The sequence below is a fragment of the Gadus macrocephalus genome, chromosome 12, assembly GCF_031168955.1.
Source record: "Gadus macrocephalus chromosome 12, ASM3116895v1".
NCBI lineage: Eukaryota > Metazoa > Chordata > Actinopteri > Gadiformes > Gadidae > Gadus > Gadus macrocephalus.
This window is the reverse complement of record NC_082393.1, coordinates 25,263,943-25,290,669: the sequence shown is the minus strand read 5'-3', so window position 1 is coordinate 25,290,669 and position 26,727 is coordinate 25,263,943. Positions and strand designations below refer to the sequence as shown.

The 26,727-nt window shown below is 47.6% G+C and overlaps 2 protein-coding genes across 4 annotated transcripts; both read left to right on the top strand.

Annotated features, from left to right (window-relative positions):
* Window positions 1–7,996: 7,996 nt before the first annotated feature.
* On the top strand, window positions 7,997–17,307 carry plin3 (perilipin 3). 2 transcript variants are annotated; one of them, XM_060068116.1, is made up of 8 exons: window positions 7,997–8,098; window positions 10,024–10,113; window positions 10,569–10,764; window positions 11,155–11,237; window positions 11,901–12,165; window positions 14,468–14,841; window positions 15,344–15,559; window positions 16,899–17,307. In XM_060068116.1, the coding sequence occupies exons 2-8, from the start codon at window positions 10,054–10,056 to the stop codon at window positions 17,034–17,036; spliced, it is 1,332 nt and encodes a 443-aa protein (XP_059924099.1). In that variant the 5' UTR covers window positions 7,997–8,098; window positions 10,024–10,053; the 3' UTR covers window positions 17,037–17,307. The 2 variants fall into 2 exon arrangements, with proteins under 2 accessions (XP_059924099.1, XP_059924098.1); XM_060068115.1 differs by having other exon boundaries at window positions 14,468–14,865.
* A 413-nt stretch (window positions 17,308–17,720) lies between these two features.
* Window positions 17,721–21,860, top strand: zgc:77486 (uncharacterized protein LOC405808 homolog). 2 transcript variants are annotated; one of them, XM_060068118.1, is made up of 6 exons: window positions 17,721–17,850; window positions 18,852–19,051; window positions 19,371–19,482; window positions 20,144–20,274; window positions 20,582–20,689; window positions 21,545–21,860. In XM_060068118.1, the coding sequence occupies exons 2-6, from the start codon at window positions 18,892–18,894 to the stop codon at window positions 21,691–21,693; spliced, it is 660 nt and encodes a 219-aa protein (XP_059924101.1). In that variant the 5' UTR covers window positions 17,721–17,850; window positions 18,852–18,891; the 3' UTR covers window positions 21,694–21,860. The 2 variants fall into 2 exon arrangements, with proteins under 2 accessions (XP_059924101.1, XP_059924100.1); XM_060068117.1 differs by having other exon boundaries at window positions 17,731–17,851; window positions 18,848–19,051.
* The last annotated feature ends 4,867 nt before the right edge of the window (window positions 21,861–26,727 follow it).

Here is a 26,727-nt window from a genome sequence, read left to right as displayed (position 1 = left end):
ACTAATTAGACTTCCCTTTTGAAAACGATCGCTCGTTTGAGGGGAAAAAAGAGCATTTGAATGATACAGGAAAGGCTGGTCTGTCTTCACGTGGTCGTCACGCGTCCAATTAGAGCCGCACACTCCTATTCACGGTTAACATTTGATTAATTAGGCAAGTAACAGCGAGGAGTGATTAAGCAACTTGGAACGACTCCGATTGAAAAGACTTACCTAATTGTTGCAGATTGAAGCCGGCTGAATTGTATTGTGTGAATATATATAGGCCCTAAAGCTATGGAAGGCTTTAATTCCCCCTTTTCATAACTGTAATGACGTGTAGGCCTAATTAAAAGGCATTTGAAAAGCGTAAAAGCAACCAAAGACATATTTGACAATGGGCAGTATAAGAACGTTTTTTTTCTGAACAGGTTTTGGCTTTGATTTTAATCTATAATATACTGTTTCGCGCCTTACCCCATGGAGGAACAGTTTCTTCTCCCCAGACCTCTACTCGAGCCACATTACGTCCTATTCATCTGTTCTATTTTAGTTTCACGTTTCCATGAACACGTCGGCTAAAATAATTAGAGTATATTATTTCAATATCTCTTAAACGAACTGTATTTGGGAGCCTGGTCTTTAATACCATGCCTTTTCAGATAGGATGTACTGGATACTTTATAAATTGAAATTTGTTCCAGCTTTGCGTTGTTCTTATTTTTCTCATCACAGATGTTGCCTGTTCAGTAGTATATACATTATGACATAGTAATTTAATTGCACATTCTTCTGTTTATTAGGAGTTTGGATCAATAAGAGATGAGCATCTGGCTCAAAAATCTTTTTCAGAAACAGACCGTGCATAATGCAAATCAAATGTCTTTTAAGTATAGGCTCTTGGCTATATGAGACAACTACTTGCCATTATAATACTGTGTACCATTGTTATAGCATAATCAATAGAAAACACCGGCAGGCAATGATGTTATTGCACATTTATGCAAAATGGGTTCAAATCATCGTGTATTTATAAAATATGGTTTTCTTGGCCAAGATGGTTAAATGGTAAAATGGATACAGTTCGCTTTTTTGTAGACCTTTGTGTATGTACTCAGATGTTTTACAATAAACAGTACATTTCACGGAGGTATAGTACTACTATAGTCCTACTTTAGTATAGTAGGAATACAACTAGTACTATAGTACTACTACAAGTAGTACTATAGTAGCACTATAGTCCTAGTGGGACTACAGAGGACTATAGGCCTGCAGCCCTCTGTGCTCGGCAGTGCCTGGCACCAGCTCAAAGCTCGGGCGGAGATCTGCACTCAGACCCCTGCAGCACCTGATGGTGTTCCAGCCTGTCACTCACATCTGTGGATGACATCAGTTCCTTAAACCCAGATACTTCACTCTTCCCTTCTTTCCCCCACACTGCACTGTCGTCCAACGCCCAGAATGAGCTGTTAGGCAGAGCCTTCAAGCAGGCAGGGCTGGTGGTTCAGTGGGTGTGCTCGATATCACAGGACAGCCGCTGCTGCTGGTAACTCTGTCGACGTTTTCATTTTATCGGGAGGTTTTTATAATCGAAATAAATAGATGATAATAATACTAATAAATAAATACATAAGTAATAGACTGAACTCTGAGGCGAATTCATCTGCTTAAACGTCTGCTCCTTTCATGTCTTGTCAAAGTTTTTCAGAGAAAAGGATATGCTGACAATAAATAAATAAACAAACAGAGCGTTTTTGTTCTTCCATTTCTTTCATCCCACACAGGGTGTCTGCGCAGGCAGGCAGGCAGCGCACCTGAACTAAGATAAGACAGAGAGGAGCTGTGCAGGAAAGTTTAGCAAAGAAGCGGCGACCTTTGATGGAGCATTTTGAATCTTTTATCAACATGGGGGGAGGAGGAGGAACGACATTTCAGCCTCTTTCCAAAAGCAAAGGAAGGAGGTTGACAGACAAGCTACAGAATAAATATGTATGTGGTTGTGTTTTTTGTAAATGCATTCGTAAATAAGGATGAAATAAGAATTACAAGACAAGTTCCTTGACAACATTGGCGCAAACTTGGAGCCTAAGGAGACTAGGAGACCAGAGATAGGACGCTATGAAGGAGACCAGAGACAGGACGCTATGAAGGAGACTGGAGATAGGACGCTATGAAGGAGACCAGAGATAGGACACTATGAAGGAGACTGGAGATAGGACGCTATGAAGGAGACTAGGAGACCAGAGGTAGGACGCTATGAAGGAGACTAGGAGACCAGAGACAGGACGCTATGAAGGAGACCAGAGATAGGACACTAGGAAGGATACTGGAGATAGGACGCTATGAATGAGACTAGGAGACCAGAGATAGGATGCTATGAAGGAGACCAGAGATAGGACGCTATGAAGGAGACTAGGAGACCAGAGATAGGACGCTATGAAGGAGACCAGAGATAGGACGCTATGAAGGAGACTAGGAGACCAGAAAGAGGACGCCATGAAGGAGACTTGGAGACCAGAGGTAGGACGCTATGAAGGAGACCTGAGGTAGGACGCTATGAAGGAGACTAGGGGGCCAGAGATAGGACGCTATGAAGGAGACCAGAGATAGGACGCTATGAAGGAGACTAGGAGACCAGAAAGAGGACGCCATGAAGGAGACTTGGAGACCAGAGGTAGGACGCTATGAAGGAGACCTGAGGTAGGACGCTATGAAGGAGACTAGGGGGCCAGAGATAGGACGCTATGAAGGAGACCAGAGATAGGACGCTATGAAGGAGACTAGGAGACCAGAAAGAGGACGCCATGAAGGAGACTTGGAGACCAGAGGTAGGACGCTATGAAGGAGACTAGGAGGCCAGAGATAGGACGCTATGAAGGAGACTAGGGGGCCAGAGATAGGACGCTATGAAGGAGACCAGAGGTAGGACGCTATGAAGGAGACCTGAGGTAGGACGCTATGAAGGAGACCAGAGGTAGGACGCTATGAAGGAGACCAGAGGTAGGACGCTATGAAGGAGACCAGAGGTAGGACGCTGGCCCCCCCTCCAGGTGGGGCCAGCGGACGGCCAGAGAGGTAGGACAACGCGAGGGCATGTGATCTGATCCAATTCACTGATCTATTCTCACACGCTAAACTCAACTGGCCGTGTTGTCGTGACAACAAGATCAACCTTTTCATTCCAACTCATCATGGGTTAATTCAGTTGGTTAGAAGAACCCGTTTGTTATCCAACCGATGGGTCAAGTTTGTTTGTCATTTGAAAGAAATGTCCGTTATTTGTAATACCCAATAAGAGAAGATGTATTTTATAGTCATAGGGGGTTAGACGGTGAGTTACGGAGACATAAGTTACTGTTGTTAAAGTTTGCTTGACATGTAAGTCGACTTAAACAAAAACTCGTCTCTGTAGGCTGCACGTTGTTAGATGTATGTTCTACCTTGATCTATTTTGCATGATCCAGTTATTATTTGCATGCTTAATTCCCAACACATCTTCATTTGCTAAGCAAGTCATCCAACTGGGGGGATTTTCTTCTGAAGCACTACATCGAATCGCTTCTGTTTTTGGCAATGTCATTAAAGTGCGTTACTGAATAAGTTATAAATAAATAAGGAATTATGTCTGAATTAATTGCGTGTTAAACAGACAGTCTCTCCTTTTCATTGTGAGCGATGGGCATTGCATCTCTCAAAGTGAACCTGATGCAAGGCAGCGAGAAGCCGACAGGAAGAAGAATGGAACTCCCTTCTTGTTAGAAAACTGAATATCTCAGGAAGAGTGTTGAAGAGAACGAGAATAGATGAAGGAAAAGACAGAGGCTCGGAGAGATGAACCTCACCACCAATAGCACATTCATGTCGTCTCAGAACCAGATGAGAAGGGAACATGGCAGAGGATCAATACAGGGGTGACATGACATGGGAAGGGTAGGGAACTTTGCCTCAACCTCCCCAGTAGTGACAGAGAGCAAGCTGTCAAGTCTTTTGTTTTTGGGGGGAGCGGTCGCAGTAGTAAGCCGTCACTGTCCTGGTCGCGGGCAGACGGCAGCAGCATGAATACTGCAGGGGCCAGCCGTCAAACGCGTGTCGACGCTGCACTTCAGCTGCGGCCGCTGACCACTCAGCAGGGAGCTTCCAGGGACGATGAGACCGCCAGATTGAACGGCGAGAGAGAGTCCCACACACACACACACACACACACACACACACACACACACACACACACACACACACACACACACACACACACACACAGACACACACACACACACACACACACACAGACACACACACACACACACACACACACACACACACACACACAGACACACACACACACACACACACACACACACACACACACACACACACACACACACACACACACACACACACACACACACACACACACACACACAGACACACACACACACACACACACACACACACACACACACACACACACACACACACACCTTCAGACATGGCAGGAGCCAACAGAACTAGTTCTAATGATACTGGAAATAACACAAACACAGGAAATGGTTTTTTTTTTCTGAACATCTAGACTGCCTGTTGGTTCCAAGTATAAAAAATAGCTTTTATATTTGCCGTCTCAGTTCATATGTTCTGTTGTTCCACCTCATTTTTTAGCACTCCAACAATTGGAGCAAGGGGTACTTAAAACTCATTCCTAGTTCCTGCAGAGGGGCCACCAACAAGTAATTTACCCAATATGTTTCTAGCTCGAGGGTAGGGAGATTGAAAAAAGGCCTGTAGCCAATTTCCTTGCTGGGTCATTTTACCCCTAAAGATTTAGGGCAGTGCCTCACATGAGCTGAAGGCATCAAGTGAATGAATTTTATGAGCATTCATTTGCAGCATTTTGTTTCATAAAGGGACAATCGTGGGCCCACGCTGGCTTGCAATGTTCAATTGTTCTGCCCTTTGGTGCATATAATTAGAGTTTCTCCACGATATCGCTTTTAAATATGAACAGAAGGAACTAAAAGGCTGTGAAAGAGAAAAGGCTGGAGAAAATGGGGAAAGAGAAGTCATCTGGTCATGCTTCACGATGTTAGAATCAGGATAACAGCACTTGCTACCCCAGTACTTAGGGAAGCGTAAATATTTATTCGATGAAATTTAAGGAGATGCTCCATATAATAGGAACGCCATCCTTAACAACAATCTCATCAGGCTTATCAGGAGTCTATATATACCTATATAGATCTATATAGGTTTATATATACATGGGTGTTGGTGGTTCACCTCCTTCCCATACACAGGTATCCCTTCCACGTGTTCGGATGCGGTCGGCACACGACTCTTATGTATCGACCGAGCCAAGGTTACGCTTTATTAATATGCCATTGAGTGATATATCACAAGGACAAAGGATCCGTGTCGGGTTGCAGCCTTGGAATGATGTGTAGCTGTGTTGCATGTTACCGATACCTCATGTTACCAGCCTCCCCCTGGAAACTATAGTCAAAGGATGTCGGGAATTAGATTCCCAACGTCCACGGTGTCCCGTGGTGGTGACGGATCACCGGAGGGGAGGGGGCCAGGCCGTGATGGACGGATAGGAGAGGATCAGGAGTCTTCTGCAGATTTTCGGGGCCCGACCCCCCAGATACACTGAGGAAAACCGAAGACAGAAGAGGAGGAAGGAGAGAGTGGCGAGAGAGACGGAGGGGATCTGACCCCACCGCCGCCACCTGAGGCATCTGCTCCACATGCACTCGTGAACCGGTGCGAGTGGTTTTCATTAGGGGCGTAATGGTAGCACTGTGTTTTTCTTTCTTCTGTTGACGGAGACCACTTCCTGTTAACCATTGGCTTTGATGATGATGATGATGATGATGATGATGATGGATGTCGTAGAAGTGATTAATCTTCCGAACAGAGGAAGTTACAGTAGGCTGCGGCTGGGTTCCGACCCCTTTGAAGATTCATGGCTGCCTTTCCGTTTGGTTCCATGTTTCTAGTATACCTACAATGTGAGATAATAATGTGGAATAGATCCAGGGTCTCTCAGGGTCTTTGGTTCCGTTCTACGATCCAACATGCTCTGGTTGCACACGTGTTTATTGTCTTTCACTTTTTATCTATACATACATGGCCCAAATGATCTAATTGGCAAAGTTTGTGTAGACTGTATGGACCATAGAAGAGTGTGTTCCTATTCAAACACTGAATGTCGAATGCCCGGAAGGGCTTACGAGCATGCCAATTAAGTGGGCCTGCCGTTAATTGAGTTTCCTTAGGCAAGAGAGGAATGGAGAGAGGGAGAGAGAGAGAGAGAGAGAGAGAGAGAGAGAGAGAGAGAGAGAGAGAGAGAGAGAGAGAGAGGGACCGAGATGAGGAGGAGAGAATTAAAATACTGATTTATTCAGCGTTGCTTAAATTCAGTCCTTTCGAAGAGATGAGGGAGAGAGGGTTAGAGAATTAAAACACAGATTTCTTTAGTATTTCTTAAGCAAATTTCTTTCCTGTTATCTGCTGATCTGCAATTACTCAATATCCAGAACAATTTGGCTCCAATCAGCTGATCTAGTGGAGCACAGTGGAGTTAAGCAGGAACAGATGATGGCCTTTGGGGGACATTTACCTCTTAATTTGTGAAATGAAGAGCTTGATGCGTGTGTGAGTGTGTGTCTGTGAGTGTTATAATGTGTTTGTGTGTCTGTTTGTGCGTGTGTGTATGTGTGTGTGTTCGTTTGCATTTTTATTTGTTAGTGTGTGTGTGTGTGTGTGTGTGTGTGTGTGTGTGTGTGTGTGTGTGTGTGTGTGTGTGTGTGTGTGTGTGTGTGTGTGTGTGTGTGTGTGTGCGTGTGTGTGTGTGCGGGTGTGTTTGTGGGTGTTTGTTTGCATTTGTATTTGTTAGTTTGTGTGTGTGTGTGTGTGTGTGCATGTGTGTTTATATGTGAGTGTGTTCGTTTGCATTTTTATTTGTTAGTGTGTGTGTGTGTGTGTGTGTGTGTGTGTGTGTGTGTGTGTGTGTGTGTGTGTGTATGTGTGTGTGTGTGTGTGTGTGTGTGTGTGTGTGTGTGTGTGTGTGTGTGTGTGTGTGTGTGTGTGTGTGTGTGTGTGTGTGTGTGTGTGTGTGTGTGTGTGTGTGTGTGTGTGTGTGTGTGTGTGTGAGAGAGTCACAGCAGCACACTCCTGTGTCCCTGTACGGGGAGAGCTTTCAGGGTTCTTGTTAGATGCTGATAAACAGAGTGTGACCGTGCAGCACTCCTTTCAAACTATATCAAAAGGCAGAATCCACAGTGATGTCCTTTATAATTCAAATGCTGAAATAAGAAATGATTGCTTCATGTTCACTGGCGCCTAGTGGCTAAAACAAAGAGGCCCCATAATGAAACTGAGAAGGCTTCTATAATGAAAATCTCTTACTAATGAAATGAAGGGGTTGTGGGAAATAGCCTCTTCAACTCCAGTAATAGCATCTTATTGTCAGAGATGGGTATATGGTAGGCTACATTCTAAGATTAGCCCAGTCTTACATATACTTGCATGAAGCTTGTATCTTGTGAGTTGCACCTTGACCTAGAAATAGTTTTTCTTCAGGCTAAAGTCAATACGCTCTGAGTTTAGTATATTTTCTATAGGTAGAATATGGCCCTTATGAACGTCACCGTAGCAACACTGCATGGACGAAACAGCAGAAATAATGACTGTGGAGAACGACTGCCCCCTCAAGGTACAATCCATCAATTGCAGTAAAAATGTCTTCCTGATCATTTCTAACACAGTTCTCCAGTGTTACAGATATTGTTCATGTGGTGGTTTAGTATGTCGTTTGGTCCAATGCCATCGCAACACAAGGTCTTCTCCGTCTGTTTCTACTGAATGATCTCTTCTGGAGTCCCGAGATGTTGCACAAGCAGTGTTCCAGTAATAGCTGCTACTACTATTAGTTTCGTTTCTGTCTTCTGTGACATGATTGGTTATTTCACTAAGTCCTATTCCGCCTTTCCGTTGACACAATGTTGCACAATTTTGATTTTGATAGGCGCCCTGGGTGGAGACTGAACTCTCAATTGAGTATCGAACGCAGGTCAGGAGACGACATCGAGCGAACGAAGTGTCCCTGAAGTTATTCCAACAGGTCTGAGAAAAGTTTTTAAACCTGATCTTACATTTCTCTGATTTTGACTCACCAGACAATCGCAGCTGGTTTATATACGGTCCACATGCTTCAAACGCGTTAGATTGTGTGAATCATATGTTTTAGTAATGCGACGAAGTGCCAGTGACAGTTGGCGACAATGATAAGTTATGAAGTTTAATCGTTTTTTAAATTTAGCGAGTGAATTTTGTATCTGGGGTAAAGTTCACTAATCCGACATGGGAGTGAGCTTTGGATTTGTAGAATGTTTGAAATGTGGCCCACTTTAGAGCTACAATAGGTTAAAACATTATTAACCCGTTGGATCACGGTTGTGAATAAATATAGCCTCTTTACATTGATTTATTTTCTTTCGCTCTCTCTTATACTTGTTATTTCTTTCCTGGAGTGACTATAATGATATCTATCGATAACACTGTAATAATGCCTCAGCTGATGAGACTCGGCCCTATGTGTCCCAAAGGGTTCATTGACACTGGAAATAGACCAGCTGGATGATGCTGCGCTTGACACTTTCCTACGTAGATTTAAATCCGCCTTACACAGTTTAAGTTTTGATGATTGAAAGTACAAGATCACTTAAGGGTAAAGTTATCATGTGATTCTGTGACTATTATCTCTAATTTAATTAATCATAAGTGTAACGTTATCTCTGTAACCGCTATCTCCCTTAACATCCTCTTAGACTTTGTTCTTGAGCTGTAAATAACCCAAGTGAAATATAATATTTGTGTTGCTTATAAAAAAACATTATAATTATCTAATCAATTCAGCTGCTTAACTACTAGTTCGGCCAAAACAGCATAGCCTATTGATCAAAACACTTATTTATGATCTAAGCTCAGTTATCTATTATGTAGGACGTTTAAACCCTGAATAAATGAACCACCCAAAAGTATGATTACAACTAGATTTGAACTTCAATACCAATAGTGTAGCGTCACGGTTTATAAGTCATGTGTTTCATAGGTCAATTGAAATGAAGCAATGGGCAATGATGACACAGAGGCAGTGAATGTGTTTCCCAACAAAGACCCCGTTTGTGTAGGACTCAGTGGAAGTGAATCAGCTTTGGCGTGGTTGGTTTACAATTCTTCTCTGAATGTGTCCTGCCTGGGCTTGCACTGCTACCGACAATGATCAATAGATGGCGCTGTGAGAGGAAATACATCACCTCAGATAACCCAGATGAGCTGATGTCTTCATTCATCTTTAGCTATGGACATCTGGATTATTAATAGTTAGTCTGCCCACTTTGACTTTGGGGATTCTTTAGGAGTTTGGTCTATCTCGAGTGTGGTGTCTGGGCTTTAAGGTGTGTGCCAGGCTTCAGAAGACATAACTCAGACTGCAGCTCTGCCGCCATCTGTCCTGCTGCACAACTCCCACCATTTCCCACACCCCTTATCGTGATGCAGAGTGTGGGAAGGTAAATGGGATAACAAATTGCTAAATAAATGTACTAAATCATATCTAACTATATTGACGACGTGTGAAAGCACTTTTTCCCCCCATTGGAAAGAACATCAGAAACAGCATTTCTATATTTCCGTTCGATGCTCTCACCACCGAGCAGTGATACCATTAATGTATTTTACATGCTTTCCTTTTGAAATACATTGTATACTAAGGTGTGTAAAGTAGATGGTAGAGACGTAACGTACCTGAACTGCAGTACGTATCCGAATCCGAACTCAACCAGACACTACATGGAGTATTGCAGTCTTGTATATAGGGCAACATTTCTTCTTGGATCTTAATATCCATGCAAAATGTGGTGTGTGTGTGTGTGTGTGTGTGTGTGTGTGTGTGTGTGTGTGTGTGTGTGTGTGTGTGTGTGTGTGCGTGTGTGCGTGTGTGTGTGTGTGTGTGTGTGTGCGTGTGTGTGTGTTTTCTTCTATTAGTGATTGAAAGCCAGCACAGCAGCAGCCACGATGGCAGACAGCGGGAATGAGGTCGTAACTGAAGCTGCGCAGCCAGCTAATGGAGAGCAGGTAGGCTGGCAGCAGAGTGCCTTCAACGCGGTTCATCTCAACAGCCCCGTACCGTGTCCTAGGGTTCTCGTTTCATATCCCCACACTGTAAGCCCAACCTGTACACAGACAGACCCATGTCTCAGTGATAGTGTGTGTGTGTGTGTGGTGTGTGTGTGTGTGTGTGTGTGTGTGTGTGTGTGTGTGTGTGCGTGCGTGCGTGCGTGCGTGCGTGCGTGCGTGCATGATTGCGTGCGTGATTGCGTGCGTGCGTGCGTGCGTGCGTGCGTGCGTGTGCGCGTGTGTGTGTGCGTGCGTGCGTGCGTGCGTGCGTGCGTGCGTGCGTGCGTGCGTGCGTGCGTGCGTGATTGCGTGCGTGCGTGATTGCGTGCGTGCGCGTGTGTGCGTGTGCGTGTGTGTGTGCGTGTGCGCGTGCGTGCGTGTGTGTGTGTGTGTGTGCGTGCGTGTGTGTGCAGGGCCTGGTGTCCAGAGTGAGCAACCTGCCGCTGGTCAGCTCCGCGTGCGGCGCGGTGGCCAGCGCCTACACCTCCACCAGGGACAGCGTGCCCCTGCTGAAGGGGGTGATGGACGTGGCGGAGACGGGGGTGCGGACCCTGGGGGCCGCCGCCTCCACGGGCTCCAAGCCGCTGCTGGACATGCTGGAGCCACAGAGTACGTCTTCACACGGGACACACATATCAGCATAGTAATGCCAACAATGTTATGAAGCTTATTCAACAGTGTATTCCTATCGTAGTGATCCTAGGCGAAGGATTGTGATTATAACAATCTATAAGGGGTCTATGATAAAGGCTCAAAAATAAGGAAATGATTCTACTTTCTTTCTTTTTTTGTTCCAGCAGTAAAGAAATGGACGACTTTTGTGTTTCCTCAAATCAAATGTAGTCTCACCCTAGTCGAACATGTAACGTGCGCGTGTGCTGCGTACGTGTGTGTTCTCCAGTCAGACCTGTAACGTGCGCGTGCGCTGCCTGTGCGTGTGTGTTCTCCAGTCAGACCTCTAACGTGCGCGTGCGCTGCCTGTGCGTGTGTGTTCTCCAGTCACGGCGGTGAGTGACTACGCCCTGCTGGGTCTGGACAAGATGGAGGCGACGCTGCCCATCCTCCAGCAGCCGGCGGACAAGGTCAGCCCCGGCGCCGATTTACGGTCCCTCATAAAGACGCACGTAAAGACGTCAAACCGCCGCCAGAGCCGGCGTCGTTTCTCAAGCTCTTCATTTAAAGAAACGCGTCGCGAGGCAGGCGGCAGGTCTTCACAACTATTCAGTTTCTTTTTTTTATCGTCGTGGTTTCATCAATTCCTAGGATTTTAGTCGATTGGATTGGATCAGTTTTACCGTAAAATCATCCAGTGCATTTACTTAACACTTCCATTCTTGTTTTTATTCTTTAAACAAAAACATATGATCTCATATTTTATGTGATTACAATTGTAGTGCTTTCTTCCATATCCTAGTAGTCCATTATAAACAGTTTTAAATCCTCGAAGTGAAACCCCTTTGGTATGGAAGCCTTGTTAGTCCTAGTGTGTGAACCTTCACGACTTCTAATCTGTCTCGTTTTCATGGGTCCAACCCTTCGAGATGAGATCACCAATAAACCCGACCATAACACACCAATAACAATAAACCAGACGATAAACACCCAAAACCATTGGTCATTAATTTACCCATAAATGTACACTAACACTTCACCGCCCTATATTGTGTGTACATTAACACAACTAATGTACTAACCAGCTCCTCAAAGCGTGCTCTAATCCCGGTCTTGTTGTGTGTGGTGCCCAGCTGGTGTCGGACACGGTGGGCCGGGTGTACCAGTCGGTGACGGGGGCCAGGGACGCGGTGACGGGGGCCAGGGACGCGGTGACGGGGGCCGTGATGGGAGCGGTGATGGGCGGCGTGGAGCTCACCAAGGCGGCCGTCAGCGGGGGGGTCAGCACGGTCATGGGCAGCCGCCTGGGCCAGATGGCCAGCAGCGGGGTGGGCCTGGCCCTCAGCCGCTCGGAGACCTGGGTGGAGCAGAACCTCCCGCTCAGCGAGAGGGAGCTGGGTGAGTGGAACCTCCCCCTCCTCCCCCTCCTCCCCCACCTCCCCCTCCTCCCCCTCCTCCCGCTCAGTGAGAGGGAGCTGGGTGAGTGGAACCTCCCCCTCCTCCCCCACCTCCCCCTCCTCCCGCTCAGCGAGAGGGAGCTGGGTCAGTAGAACCTCCCCCTCCTCCCCCACCTCCCCCTCCTCCCCCTTAGTGAGAGGGAGCTGGGTGAGTAGAACCTCCCCCTCCTCCCCCTCCTCCCTCTCCTCACCCTCACCCAGTGGGAGCTGGGTCAGTAGAACCTCCCCCTCCTCCCCCTTAGTGAGAGGGAGCTGGGTCAGTAGAACCTCCCCCTCCTCCCCCTCCTCCCCCTCCTCCTCCTCCTCCCTCTCCTCCCCCTCCTCCCCCCCCCCCTCCCCCAGAGGGAGCTGGGTCAGTAGAACCTCCCCCTCCCCCCCCCCCCTCCCCCAGAGGGAGCTGGGTCAGTAGAACCTCCCCCTCCTCACTCTCCTCCCCCTCCTCCCTCTCCTCCCCCTCCTCCCCCCCTCCCTCTCCTCCTCCTCCTCCCTCTCCTCCCCCTCCATCCCCCCCCCCTCACCCAGTGGGAGCTCGGTCAGTAGAACCTCCCCCTCCTCCCCCTCCCCCCCCCCCCCCCCCCTCACCCAGAGGGAGCTGGGTCAGTAGAACCTCCCCCACTTCCCCCACCTCCCCCACCTCCCCCTCCTCCCTCTCCTCCCCCCCTCACCCAGAGGGAGCTGCGTCAGTAGAACCTCCCCCACCTCCCCCTCCTCCCCTTAGTGAGAGGGAGCTGGGTCAGTAGAACCTCCTCCCCCTCCTCCCCCTCACCCAGTGGGAGCTGGGTCAGTAGAACCTCCTCCTCCTCCTCCCTCTCCTCCCCCTCCTCCCCCTCCTCCCCCCCCCCCCCCCCCCCCCCTCACCCAGTGGGAGCTGGGTCAGTAGAACCTCCCCCTCACCCAGTGGGAGCTGGGTCAGTAGGGCGGGGTAGGACTGGGAGTACTGGGATGTGTATGGAGAGGTGAGAGTGAGGTGGTCCTTACGGGCCTCTAGGGTTCAACAGCAGTGGAACCAGGCCGGCTCATCAAAGGCTTTCGTCGCTTAGTCGTCACCAAACAAACAATTAATTGGTTTTAAGGAGTCCGATAATCATAGAAGGATGAATCATGGAAGGAAGTTTGATGTTTCAACTTCTCATTAAGGTCTTTCAAAATATTATTTATTATAAAGCAGATTCTTTAATCAAGTACAATTATTTAGAAGCATGTATTTGCCACCTAAGAAGAAAGTAGCACATTTAATTGCATAAGATCAACTTAAATATGAATAGAAAGATTTATACTTTTACACATAGATTAGATCATTCTGAATCGTTTTGAAAATAACGTAATTCCCCTCAGCCTCACACTGTCTGGCTCTTGTGTTCAGAGCCCATGACATTGATGAACAAGTGAATGGAGAAGGCTATTCATAGCTGCTGAATGCAGTACCTCATAGTAAACACCCGTGCTGTTCCTTTGGCCAGAGAACACACTTCGGCTTCCAGCACTAGCAGCTTGGACACCTGTTTCAGTCACGCCACGTTATCACTTTGACCCACTGTCTTTCTTTTTGCTCACAAAACCGACATGTGAATATTTATAACGCTGTGTTTAGACACCGCAGAAACGCAGTTCATGTAGTAAGTTATCATCAGAAGTATGTGTAATTAGTTTTCTCCATGTTTAGGGACCAGAAATTGGCAAACGTTGTAGGAAAATATATTGTAGTTACCTCTATAAAACAAAACCGAACTGAATTTCCAATTTCCATTATCCTCCCCTTGGGGATGGCAGTAAATACCTGCAGTGGATCAATGCAGTCCTCGACTCTAATTTAAGTGTGTGTGTGTGTGTGTTTGTGTGTGTATGTGTGTGTGTGTGTGTGTGTGTGTGTGTGTACACATGTGTGTTGTTGTGTGTGTGTGTGTGTGTGTCTCTATGTCTGTGTGCGTGTCTGTGTGTGTGTGTATGTGTGTGTGTGTGTGTGTGTGTGTGTATGTGTCTGTGTGTATGTGTCTGTCTGTGTGTGTGTGTGTGTGTGCGTGTGTGTGCGTGTGTGTGTGTGTGCGTGTATGTGTCTGTGTGTGTGTGCGTGTGTGTGTGCGTGTGTGTGTGTGCGTGTATGTGTCTGTGTCTGTGTGTGTGTCTGTGTGTGTGTGTGTGTGTGTGTGTGTGTCTCTATGTCTGTGTGCGTGTCTGTGTGTATGTGTGTCTGTGTGTGTGTGTGTGTGTGTGCGTACCCCGTCTCCCCCGTCCCCCCTCCTCAGCCGCCCTGGCCGAGCCAGCGCCGGGCGCGGTCTCCGCGGGCGTGGCTCCGCCCGCCGCCGCAAGCTACTTCGTCCGTCTGGGCGCCCTGTCCACGGCGGTGCGGGAGCGCGCCATGGAGCACTCGCTGAGCCGTGCGCGCCGGGCCCGCGACGCCACCTACGCCACGGCCACGCAGATCACCAGCACCCTGGACCTGCTGGAGGGGGCCCGCAGCACCCTGGGGGCGGCCGGGCTGCAGGCGGCCGGGGCCCCCGAGCAGCTGCTGCAGCGGCTGAAGGAGTGGAAGGACGGGCAGCCGGGGGGGCCGGGGGGAGCCCAGGTGGAGGAGGCGGAGGTGGGGGCCCAGGTGGAGGCTGGAGGAGAAGGCAGAGAGGTTGGCGTCCTAGGCCCGGAGAGAGTATGCATACACTATATACTGTATGTTAAGAAATGATGCGTACCATTGCAATAAGCAGCCAACAGTCGATGTGACTGACTGAAAGGTGTTTTTTAATATCATTTTACCAGCGCCTTTCATTCCTGATCTGAGCATTTCTCTACGTCAGGAGGGAAAAGGGAAATATCAAACAAATGTATTGGGATGACACACACACACAGACACAGACACACACACACACACACACACACACACACACACACACACACACACACACACACACACACACACACACACACAACACACACACACGCAGAGACACACAACACACACACACACAACACACACACACACACACACACACACACACACACACACACACACACACACACACACACACACACACACACACACACACACACACACACACACACACACACACACACACACACACAAAACACAAACTCACTGCGTCTGCTCCCCGTTCACGCCCCGGCAGCTGGAGGGCCGGGCGTTGGCCATGGTGCGCGGCCTCACCGACCAGCTGCAGGCGGCGTGCTCCGGGGTGGTGTCCAGCGCCCAGGGCCTCCCCGCCAACATCCAGGCCCAGCTGGACGGCGCGCGGCAGTCGGCCGCAGACCTGCGCTCCTCGCTGGGCAGCAGCAGCACGGTGACGCCCCTCCTGCTGGAGCAGTGCCGCAGCAACCTGACAAAGGTAGACACCGACACACCGCTGAGGGCTTAGGGCTTTGGCTCCGAACTTCGTTATTCGAATATAATTCGAATATCAAAAAATAAATCAAAATTCGAACGAATATTAGGCAGCCCTTAATATTGGAACCTGTTATGGGCAGGCCAAGAGCGGGAGACGTCGGAGAACCCGACGCAGTCTATTCATAATATTGTAACGACCACGGAAGAGGCAGTGAAAGTATTGATTAGACAGCGATTTATCAGAAACCCTAATGAACCGTTGGTACACGCAAGACCGGTAACCATAGCAACTCCGGTAAAATAACCTTGCGAAGCCCAATCCAGGTCTTAATAAAGGCATTAAATGGTCAAAATATTATTAATAAATATTTGAATATATTAGAATATTAATATTAATAAACAAAGAAACTTCGAATATGATTTTTGGGCAAAAGTCAAAGCCCTATTACACACGTTGCGGAAAACAGGAAGTCCGGGGCGGCCCAGTGGCTCACCGGGTAGAGCGCGGATCCATTAAGGCCCCGTCCTGATCGCAGGGACCCGGGTTCGATTCCTGTCCGTGGTCCTTTGCTTCGTGTTTCCCTCTGTCTCCCCCTCCTTCCTGTCTGTCTCACTCTATCATAAAACAGCATAAAAATACAAATATAAAACCTTAAGAAGAAGAAAAACACAAACTCTGTTTGATTTATCAGCGCAATCAGGGGGTTGTACAGGGGTGTGTTGGAATAAATACAAGCCTCTCAGGCGGGGGGGGCAACGCAGTGTGGGACAGGATTTGGAAGTCATAAGATGGATCACCAGTCGGGTTGATACATTAAGCTTGTAGAATAGAATAGAGCTTTATCAGCCCCAAGGGGGAACTTGTTGTGCACATCCAAAGGGTCTGCAGTCATAGTGCAGAACAGTGCAATAAAACAACATAAGTGTACATTAAGTGCCTTCAAAACACATAACGACCCACACAACAACCTATTAGAAGCACATAACACACAGAGTGCTCATATTGCTATTTACCATTGATGTATCTATCCTAAAGGACTTTTCCTGCATATGTATTCGGTTCATGGTGTCCGTGAGCAGTCAGGCATTCTTCACAAAGCTCCCATAAATGTGACACCCACCACGACATCCACGGACCACTAGAGCAAGCACTTCGGCTGCTACGCAAGTGGCCTCGGTTTACTCGGATGGATGCACCTGGCGTTTCTCCATAATAGCAATCAGATAAAGTGTGTCAATCGATCCTTGTTATCGATCCTAGGCGCCTTCTCCTTGTTATCAAATACTTAAAGGCACACGACGACGATAATGAGGGCGGTTGAAACGGGGTTTGCTTTCAGGTGCAGCAGTCTGTGGACGGTGTCATGGACTACCTCATCCACAACACCCCCCTGAACTGGCTGGTGGGGCCGTTCGCCCCGCAGATCACCGAGAAGGAGGCAGCGGGGGCGGAGCAGAAGCCCAGTGTTCAGCCGTGACCTGGTGGGGCTGTGGGGGGGAGGGCTAGACTCGTGATTGGGGGGACTTACTGCACTGCTTTACCGTCATTTGATTATTATCGTCTCTGCATAGGTTTTTAGATTGCCTTTGTTATGGAAGAACATTTTATTTACAATATTAAAAGATGTATGATATTGCCATTAATGCTATTATATGTTTGTAATACATTGCAATTCTCTTATAAGAATATAACAATATGAGGTAGTGTGCTTTTGATATGCATGCTGCTAAATAAACATCCTCAATGTATTTGTGTGCATTCTTCTTTTGTGAAATGATGACCATAAAAGTGTCACCTTGTAAACATGCACAGGCCAGCTTTCATCCTTCATGTCCCGGTTGGTCTCAGTTCATGTCTCCTCAAGGAACTCAATGAAGGAGACGGAGAGGCGACTCATACAGTATTGCACTGCACTTCCCACGACACGACGACCCATTGTCAGGCTTGACTTTTCAGTGTATGTTCTAAATTACTATTTTAGTTTAGTTTGTGATGACAATTCCCATGGCATACCATGTTGATATAAAGACCAAATAATCGCCATTTGTATATGTTTGGTTAAAGTCCCTATATGGTTGGTACATACATACATATGTATGTTGTTTTTATGGTCAAAACAGGTTTAAGTCCTTCAACCCTCTGAAGAAGTGATTAATTGTTGCTGGGGGTGACGTCATGGTCGCTGCTGTCTGATGTCGGGAGGCTGCGCTGGGGAGGCCGCGCGCACCGGAGGGGACCGGGCACACTCGTAGACTCAGGTCGTCCGCACCGCTCGGCTCGGTCGATAACAGGTACGTCTTTATTCCGGTTACATGTGGTGAATTTATATGGTGGAACGGCACCAGTACCGGGTCACCGTGGGAGATGCGCACTGTTTTTCGGCTAGCTTCTAATGCTAGCCTGCTAGCTGTTGGCTATCCAATACAATGATCCAGTTTTGATCCAAATAATCCAAAGCGTTGCTGCTGATTTCCACGGAGGATGGCTTTATTCGACTTTTTCTTTGCGATACATTGAGATATTACTATTTCTGGGTTATGTTATTGTTGTATTGGGGTTTAAATGGCATGTACAACACATCGGACAGCTAGCCTGTCGGGCTAATGTCGACAGCGTTGGGCTTTGAGCGATACAAGCACAACACGCCATGGTTGTGTCGGCCGCTGCCTGAACACTAAAAGTGTTTCCACTCGGCCCTCGGTCCTATTGCTGTTCTCCTGTCAGCCCTGAAAGAAACGCGAAGCTATGGGGTTTATTGGGATGATTTGATAGGTGTTGTGTACGTGAGTCCGTGGGCCTAGTTGTCATCCTTTTCTCAATGAATGTTGCTTATCCTGATCCAAACACCACTGATACACGTCATATTCTGAATCCGACCAGAACACACTGCTGCCAGAGAGCCAGGGGGTCACCGCTATAGTAACGCGCTGTATTGTCACGGACCCCTTGTTGTTCACGCTCCCTAGAGTTTCTGCCTTGTTGGCTTGACAGTCGAATGACGACCTGTTTAAAGTCCCCCAGGGCATATAGCAGTTGTTTGTGTTCTTTGTGAAATGTTGTTTACGATTGATCCTTTTTTTTTTTTTTCGATTAAGTTTGTTGACACTAAGGTTTTATTCAAATGATGATGATTTTTGTTTTATCACAGCCAAGTAGATAAATTGGATTTATCATCTAATTTGAATCCGGTCCTTTCCCATAACTCTACTTTACATCTTCCAAGTGTACCCCGGGATGTAGTTCCAGTCTCTGAACTATATCGACTAACTTTTCCAACCCTGTTTCCAGGCAGATCCTCTCCCATCCCCCTTACCCCTTTTCTTTCAGAGAGTATGGCACAGGAGACCAATCAAACGCAAGTGCCAATGCTTTGCACGATGGGATGTGGTTTCTATGGTAACCCCCGCACCAATGGCATGTGCTCTGTCTGCTACAAGGAACACCTGCAGAGACAACAGGGAGGGGGGCGGTCCAGCCCCCCGGGAGAAAAAGGTACGAGGGTGATGGAGGGGTACCCCCATGAGGAAAGGGGGGCACATATGGGAGGGGGGGGGGGTAACCTTTTGAGTGGCGAAGTGGCTATTTTCCCTGGTATTGTCAAAGGCTTGGCAGGAAGGTCCAACCACCGAATGGGGCGGTCCACCACAACCACAGATATTTTATTTGTTGTGGCAGACGTGTATAGGCCATGGGTGGCATGTGTGTGACATAAGTCAATACACGCCGATGCATAGTGTGAGTTGCAGGCTGGGTGTCGGCGCGCTGCACTGTGTCGATACTGAGTGTCTGTTCCGTCTCATCCTCCTCCCAGCTGCTGTCTCACCTCTGGGCTCCCCGGCAGCAGCCGGTGCGTCTGTGGAGGTCGCCGCCTCGGAACCCTGCGAAGGGGAGGTGGGGACGCCCCCGGAGGAGAGAACGCCCAGGTACAGACACAGACACAGACACACACACACACACACACACACAGACACTCAATCACTTGTCTGGTGGTTTGTTTTAAGCGCTTCAAACGATACCCGTGCAATTCATTATCACAACGTTGAACTTGAAAGACGTTTTCGGGACGGCCCGAAGTCGTCGCGAGGATTAACGACAGAAGACGAGTGCAGCGTTATCACGGTGAAAGATTGAACCGGGTTCGTCATGTTCTCAAATGAACCGCATCTGTGGCCTTCCGTTGACGACACCAAGACTCAAACATTTGCATTTTGTATTGGTTTCATTCTCAGTCCCTTCTGTTAATTCTCCCTCTTCTATACTGAAGGATGAAGCCTTAATTTAATTAAACCAGGGGGGCTCTCTGAGCGTCGAAGGGTCTTTCAGAGGACGTCCCTGCGACGCATCATAATGTAGTTACAGCGTGAGGCGCGCTGGCGCGTGCGGTCTGGTGTTGAACAACCCTGAACCGAGGGGAGGAAACCAGATCTCATTTCTGATTCGTCAAATTGAAAATCAAATTGGCGGGGGGAAAGCAGCTAATTGTCAGACGTGCGAGACACACGCGAGTGACGCGACAGGCCCAGTGGCCCGGTGCATTCTGTCCCCAAACTGGTTTCACTCGATGTCTTGACCTTTTTTCTTCAGTCCCAGTTCGCCCAGCCCAGTGACCCAACAGATGACCGCCATGAGCATCTCCCAAGACACGGCCGCAACCGTAGACTCGGACCGGGCCGAGGCTGACGAAGACGAAGAGGAGGGCACATCCAAAAACACAGGTGAGACCCCCAGGCGGTGCGGTGACCTATGCGTAGCGCTTCACCGCAGTACAGTCCGGTGGTGTGGGGCTCGCTCTGACCTTCTCAGCCGACTCGTTCTCCCACCCTGACTGTCTGCGAGACGTTCTCTCGCCTTCTCCTGGTCCTCGTCATGGGTACGTTGATTCACTGTTGAAACTTAAGCCAATTAGTGTGTGTGTGTGTCCCCCCCCCTCCCAGATGTTGCTGTTGCTGAGGGATTTGACAGATTGCACGTGCCTCGGTCAATATGCCCTGTGTGTGTGTGTGTGTGTTTTTATTGTCTCAGGGCCCCAGGGGGAAGCAGCACAGACCTCTTCTGACGGTGACCAGACCCCCGATAAAAACAAGAAGAAGAACCGCTGTTTCTCCTGCCGGAAGAAAGTGGGCCTTACTGGTGAGGAAGGAAAGGGCCTTAAAGGAATGCAGCACGCACACACAGCCGTCGGCTCAGGCGGGGTTCAAAGGTTTATGGGTCACCAGAGCTGCCTAATGAGGTTCTGCTTCTCTCCCCCCCCCCACTGTTAAAGCCCTTATCTCTTTGTAATGCAGAGGCTTAATGCAACAAAAAAATGTTGTCCTAATTTCTAAATCAATGCAGCACATTAATATACTGATCTGTTTTTAACGGCTATCATTTTTGGTTTATTTGATTTGATGTGTGTAAAAAAGGAGGTTGATAGAAATTAAATAACCTTTAGTCTTACCCATTTGGCCAAGACAGCTTCTGTAATAGAATCAACATTGATGTGTATTTTTTTTAAGTATGAATTTTGTCACATGTAACATGGCAACCTCAACAAAGTGTGTATGACTGGGTGAATGTCAGGCACTAATTATAAAGGGGTGGCCACAGTTTTGCGATATTTATAAATGCACTCCATTCAGCATTGCATTGAAAAGCACCAGTTCCACATTGAGTGCAATGATTGCACTCTGAAGAGAGGGACTTTGGACCCGAGAGTAACATACTGCAGTCCTGTGGCGCATTTCACAGTGTACTGACACACACACACACACACACACACACACACACACACACACACACACACACACACACACACACACACACACACACACACACACACACACACACACACACACACACACACACACACACACACACACACACACACACACACACACACACACATGGGGGCGCGCACAGTGTGAAATGCTTTGTGTAACTGGAGTGACGATGGGAGCTTCTGTATTGGACTGACTCCGGTCCTCTCCCGGCTCCCCCCTGCAGGCTTCGACTGCCGCTGCGGGAACCTGTTCTGCGCCATCCACCGCTACTCCGACAAACACGACTGTCCCTACGACTACCGGGGCGCCGCCGCCGCCCGCATCCGCAAGGAGAACCCCATCGTGGTGGCGGAGAAGATCCAGAAGTTATGAGGGGGGGGGGTTGGTGGCGTGCGCCGCGGCGGCCCCTCCTCTTCCTCTTGACCTGCGTGAATAATTGGAACAATGTAGAAACGGACGGCGGGATAAATCCACCCTGACTTGCGAACGGCTTTCCGGGTTCCATGGGAGGGGGGGAGGGGGGGGGGGGGGGGGGCTAGGTGCGGTCCCACCCCTCCCCCTGTAAGCCTCTCTCCCCCTCGCTCTCTCTCTCTCTCCTCCAGTCACGGTTTGAAACTGAACGGTTTGAAACTTTGTGTGTGTGTGTGCGTGTGAAAATGGCGAGTGACCATAACCTAGAGCATGGAGAGAGGGCTGTGGGCGTGGCCTGTGGGCGTGGCCTGTGGTCGGCTGTTGCTGAGGTGAAATGATGAAACCACGGGGGGTGAAGTGGTGAAACCGGGGGGTGGAGTGAGCCAACGGTTAACCCACACGAGAAGGAGAGACTCGGCTCATTGGTCCAAAGCTAGCAACCTAAGGAACGGACCGGGAGTTCTGCAGGACGCTGTTTTTTTTTTTTCCTCTCAAACATTTTTGGGAGTTCTAATGATTTACTCCCTTTAACAAAAAATAAGCAGATTGATGATTTGGCCGGTTTTATTTTTTATCCAATTTTAGAAGTGTTTTCTTCCCCCTCTCCTCGTGTTGTGCTCACCCAATCGGTGGCTCCGTGGTGTTCAGAGAGCGTTTGATGAGTTGATTCTACTGATGTGGGGTGCATGAGCAGTCAGAGTGGGCGCAGAGTGGGGGGGGGGGGGGAGGGCTAGGTCTTGGGGGCGGGGGGGGGGCTTTTACTTCAACCAAGTGATTGATTTATGTACATTTATTTTTTTTCTCCTTTTTTGTTAGATTGAGCGTATGACATCAGAAGATCTATATTAATATATTGTAGTTAGCTTGAATTGTGTGATTGCAGTCTATTTATTTTTTTATCGTTTGGTTGGTTTGGGGGGGGGGGGGGGGGGGGGGAGGCATGTGTCGGCAAATCGGTTTCAGGGGTTTGCCATTAACCTTTTCAATTCTATTTAAGTATTCCATCATGATTATGTAACCATTTTACTGAAAAATATACCAGCTCTTGACATATTAAGAGTCGAGTCCAGTTAAGCCGTCAGGTCAAAGGTTGTGCAGTTTAGTATCTGGTCATCTTTGGGTTTGGGGAGCGAAACACGACGGGGTGGAGCGGCGTTTGAAGATGACAAACGGGTGCCACAGCAGCAGTTTCGTTCAGCGTCTGGGGGGGTGGGCGGGGGGGACATTCTCCATCCTTTCTAAAGTCCATCTGTGCAGAAGCAGGCCTGCCCCGGCATATCCCCCCCCCGCGTGCGCGCTCTTGGATTTAGGAGGGGGACCGTCTTGTCTGGGTAGAGGCGGGTCCCCCCCCTTTTTCTTTTCCGTTTCCCCTGGAGTACCACGGAGCTCCCGTTTCCTCTGACCACCAGCAGACCACTAAGACGCGCGGAGCGAGAACCGGCTGCCGCTCGCTCCACGGTGACATTCAGACGGCCGCGGCCGGCGGGGGGTCGATTCCGTTGCAATAATAAAGATTTGCTTTGCTGTGCTTAAAAGTCGTGGTCCGATTTCCGGAGAGTCCCCGAAGATCTCCCTCAGCCACCACCCCCCCCCCCGAGAGCCCCCCCCGTATGCATGCGTCCGTACGCAGTCATTCGTAGGGGGCGCCGTTCTTTTGTACTGGACTGCCGAGTGTGGGGAAAAAGAAGTGAGACTGTTTGAAGACACAGCCCTAGCACAAAGCAATGCATGGCTTAAACCGCCGCCAAGGTTCACCTTAACTGGACTCTACTAACTTTTGATTTCTTCCCAAATGTAAATACCATATGACTCCTACTCGTATAGTATACTTGTATGTAGATTGTTGCCAGAAGACCTTTTTAGGGTGTTGGGATTATGGTATAAAAAAAACTGTCTGTATAAAGTGCTTTTCATTAATGCCCAAAAGAGAGTGCCACACAAAGCACTGGTTTTATCGCCCCCGTTGATCGATAGGTTATTCATTTTCCATCTAAAGGTCTGGATAACGGTTGTAGAGAATGTTCCACTCATTGGCTTACCAAGACAAGTGTCACATGCAGGACTGTTTAAAGCGTTGAAATGATCGCCTACTTGAACCTGCACTATGTAACTTTGCAAAGGATCGCTTGTGGCTACACAATTAACTCGCCCCCACCTTGATAGGGGTTATCCCTTTGGATAAAATAATCTGCTAAATGATAGTGTTATCTAAAGATATGGTGAAATAGTGGATCTTTTGAGGAGGTCAAACCCAACGGGAACACGGCTAGACTACTGAGGTTTTCCTGCTGTGCTGTATCACGTGGTGTAGGTCCAAGACCTCCCTGACCAAGTACCACTCTATCAGGCCAATGGTCCAGCCATCCATATGGATGGATGGGATTCTCTTGTGTACCCTCTCACTTAATTGACCCGAGCCCTGCACTGTCGTCACGGCAGGTCTCGTAAAGTGTGTTGAAACAGGCTGCCTATGTGGATGTTAAGGTCAGTCATCGCCACAAGGCTGTAACTGGGTTTCCTTTTGTTTTCAAGTGTTCAGAAGGTTTGGTAATAGCTATCCCGCGATAAGCCCTATGATTCTTTTTCTTAAATAACAAAATTACTAATAGTAGAGAAGCCATGTAGTTTGATTTTTAGGCCAAACTAATGTCAGCGGTAGTTTTTGAGTTCCGCCATTGTTTTTTCCTCCATCATGGCTGTATATCAACAAAAAAGAGTCAATAGATGCAGACAATAGCCACTTGTATGCCTGTTGTAGTCCCCCCCCCCCCTCCCCTCTATGGTGCTGCCGTATAATGTGAATTGCTTCTCCTCCACTATAGAACTACAGGATATCACTCGTTTGTCAGAGCTGTATTTAGTCCTGGCCTGGCTGATGGTAGAATTGGCTTTTATCACCCAACTATCTTTAAAGTCTTACTGATGGACGGGCCTAAAGGAGCTTAGCGGTTTGGAACACACAGGGTCTGAAATCCAACACCTCGGTCACTTCAAGGAAACAGGAACCAAAAAGCCCCCCAGAACCTTGTTGGGTTTCATTTGTGCTTCAGCTGTAGTGGAACATTGGCTCCTGTACTCTCTGGTTGGCAGTCACAGGATGGTTCGGTGTTGATGCTACATACACAGGCCCGGGCGCTCTGTGATAAGAACCAGCTCTGAAGGGTCCATTCTGAGACTTCTCTAAAAACAATGATAATATACTACTCCCAGGCGATGATTGGAGACGGTGTTGCTTGACAGGCCCTTGTCATGCTCAATGAAGGCTTGCAGAGGGGTTCAGAGGGCTGGCGTGTCACAGAAGGATCCGTGCGTTGGCTGCGGATGATTGTTCTGATGCGCGAACCAAGCCGTTGTCAGTTCACACCTTTTCTCATGACTGCTCATATCTTCCTTTTGTATTTATTTATTTGAAAAATGTGAGCGGTTTGAATGTAAACCACCACAACAACCCAGCATTGCAGTGATGTGTCATATTTATCAAACGATACCCCTGGAGATAGAGTTCTGATGATGGGCGGTTTTATTATTATTTTCATTTTTAACCAGAGACAGACATAAGCCAGCTCTAATGTATATTATCTGAGACCGTTTAATCACAGCAGTTTTTCCTTGCTGAGAGAATTTAGCACCAGCAGTTAAGGCAGCCACACTGTAGATATTCTAGGGTTCCTCTTTGATGCGTATACCCATCTCTCTCGAGTTACTTCTGATTTCTCAGTCTCTGCCATTCTAGTCTTGTAGAAAATGTAACATAATCATTGCCTTCATCAGATAGAAGTATGGGTAAGAATTAATACGAGGAGATAGAGTTGTCTGAGTGAATCTTATTACTGCAAAACTTGCGTAAGGAACAGTATTAGTTACAGCTCAATTCATTTCTGAAATCTACAATGTTCATAATATTATGTCCTGCAGGAAATGGTTTCCAGTCCCCCAGATACACCACCAGATATCTTCTTTTGATTTTCTTTCAGAATTTAGGATTGTATGATGTGTAAGAGTACGTAAAACAATAAAATCAAAGTTTATTTTAAAAAGCTGTTCCTTTTTTCTTTTTGGCACAATAATACACATTGAAATGTTGAGTGTATTAATTTCGTTGCAGACCATTTCTCCAATAAGCACTTCTATGAAAATAATTTCAAACAACATTCACTGATTTGTATACGATTGTCTTTCCTTTCTGCTGCACATACTAATCTTTCTGGGCTATTTCCGACTCGGCAAAACACAAGAAGAAATAGCGTCAGACAATGGGCAATTTGCTGCGTGGGTCCCTTTACTACACAAAACAATGTTTATGACCGTATCCCCAGAGGCCATTAAATATAAACGTTGACTAAGTCGAAGTCTTCATTTGGTAAAACAGAGAAGCAGTTGTACTGCATTTTCAGTTGTTGAAGGCAAAATCGTGGATTTTTCCTGCATTATTATTATTTATTTACCTAACTATGTTTGAGACAAAGTATCACTGATTATCACCATCATCCATGATGGAGGGACCATGCCTGCTGCAACATTCGCCTTCCATAATATTCTGTACAACATTCTGAATCTCTGGCCAATTTACTGTGTCCGAAAAGCATGAAATTAAGTCAGTGGACTTGGAATTAAATTGTAACACGATGGTTAGAAATATTAGGACACATTAGATGGCTTATAAGGCACAACTTATGCAAAATAAGAAAATGTCAACCGGCAGTAAAACACAATTATCGACTCCTTAATGAGGTTACAATATGTAGGGCAAATGTATTATTATTTTTTTTACCCATGTGACACTATTCCAGTGGGATACAGGATACAGGGTTATTGACCCAAACCCTGGGGTTGGATCCAGGAAGAGAGTTATTATAGCCGACAATATGTTTCAAGAGTGCGAGTCCTCATCTTTCACCAACGAGGATGAAAGCATAGAGGATTAGGAGCACATGTGAATATTTGTCTGAGTTTAAAGTCTGAATTCTGACTTTAATCTCAGAACTCTTTTTATTC

Coding starts and splice junctions, on each gene's coding strand:
- zgc:77486 (XM_060068118.1), top strand. CDS start 18,892: ATGGCACAGGAGACCAATCAAACGCAAGTGCCAATGCTTTGCACGATG. Junction 19,052..19,370: donor CAGCCCCCCGGGAGAAAAAG/GTACGAGGGTGA, acceptor TCCTCCTCCCAG/CTGCTGTCTCACCTCTGGGC. Junction 20,690..21,544: donor GAAGAAAGTGGGCCTTACTG/GTGAGGAAGGAA, acceptor TCCCCCCTGCAG/GCTTCGACTGCCGCTGCGGG.
- plin3 (XM_060068115.1), top strand. CDS start 10,054: ATGGCAGACAGCGGGAATGAGGTCGTAACTGAAGCTGCGCAGCCAGCT. Junction 10,765..11,154: donor GGACATGCTGGAGCCACAGA/GTACGTCTTCAC, acceptor TGTGTTCTCCAG/TCACGGCGGTGAGTGACTAC. Junction 12,166..14,467: donor GCTCAGCGAGAGGGAGCTGG/GTGAGTGGAACC, acceptor CCCCCTCCTCAG/CCGCCCTGGCCGAGCCAGCG.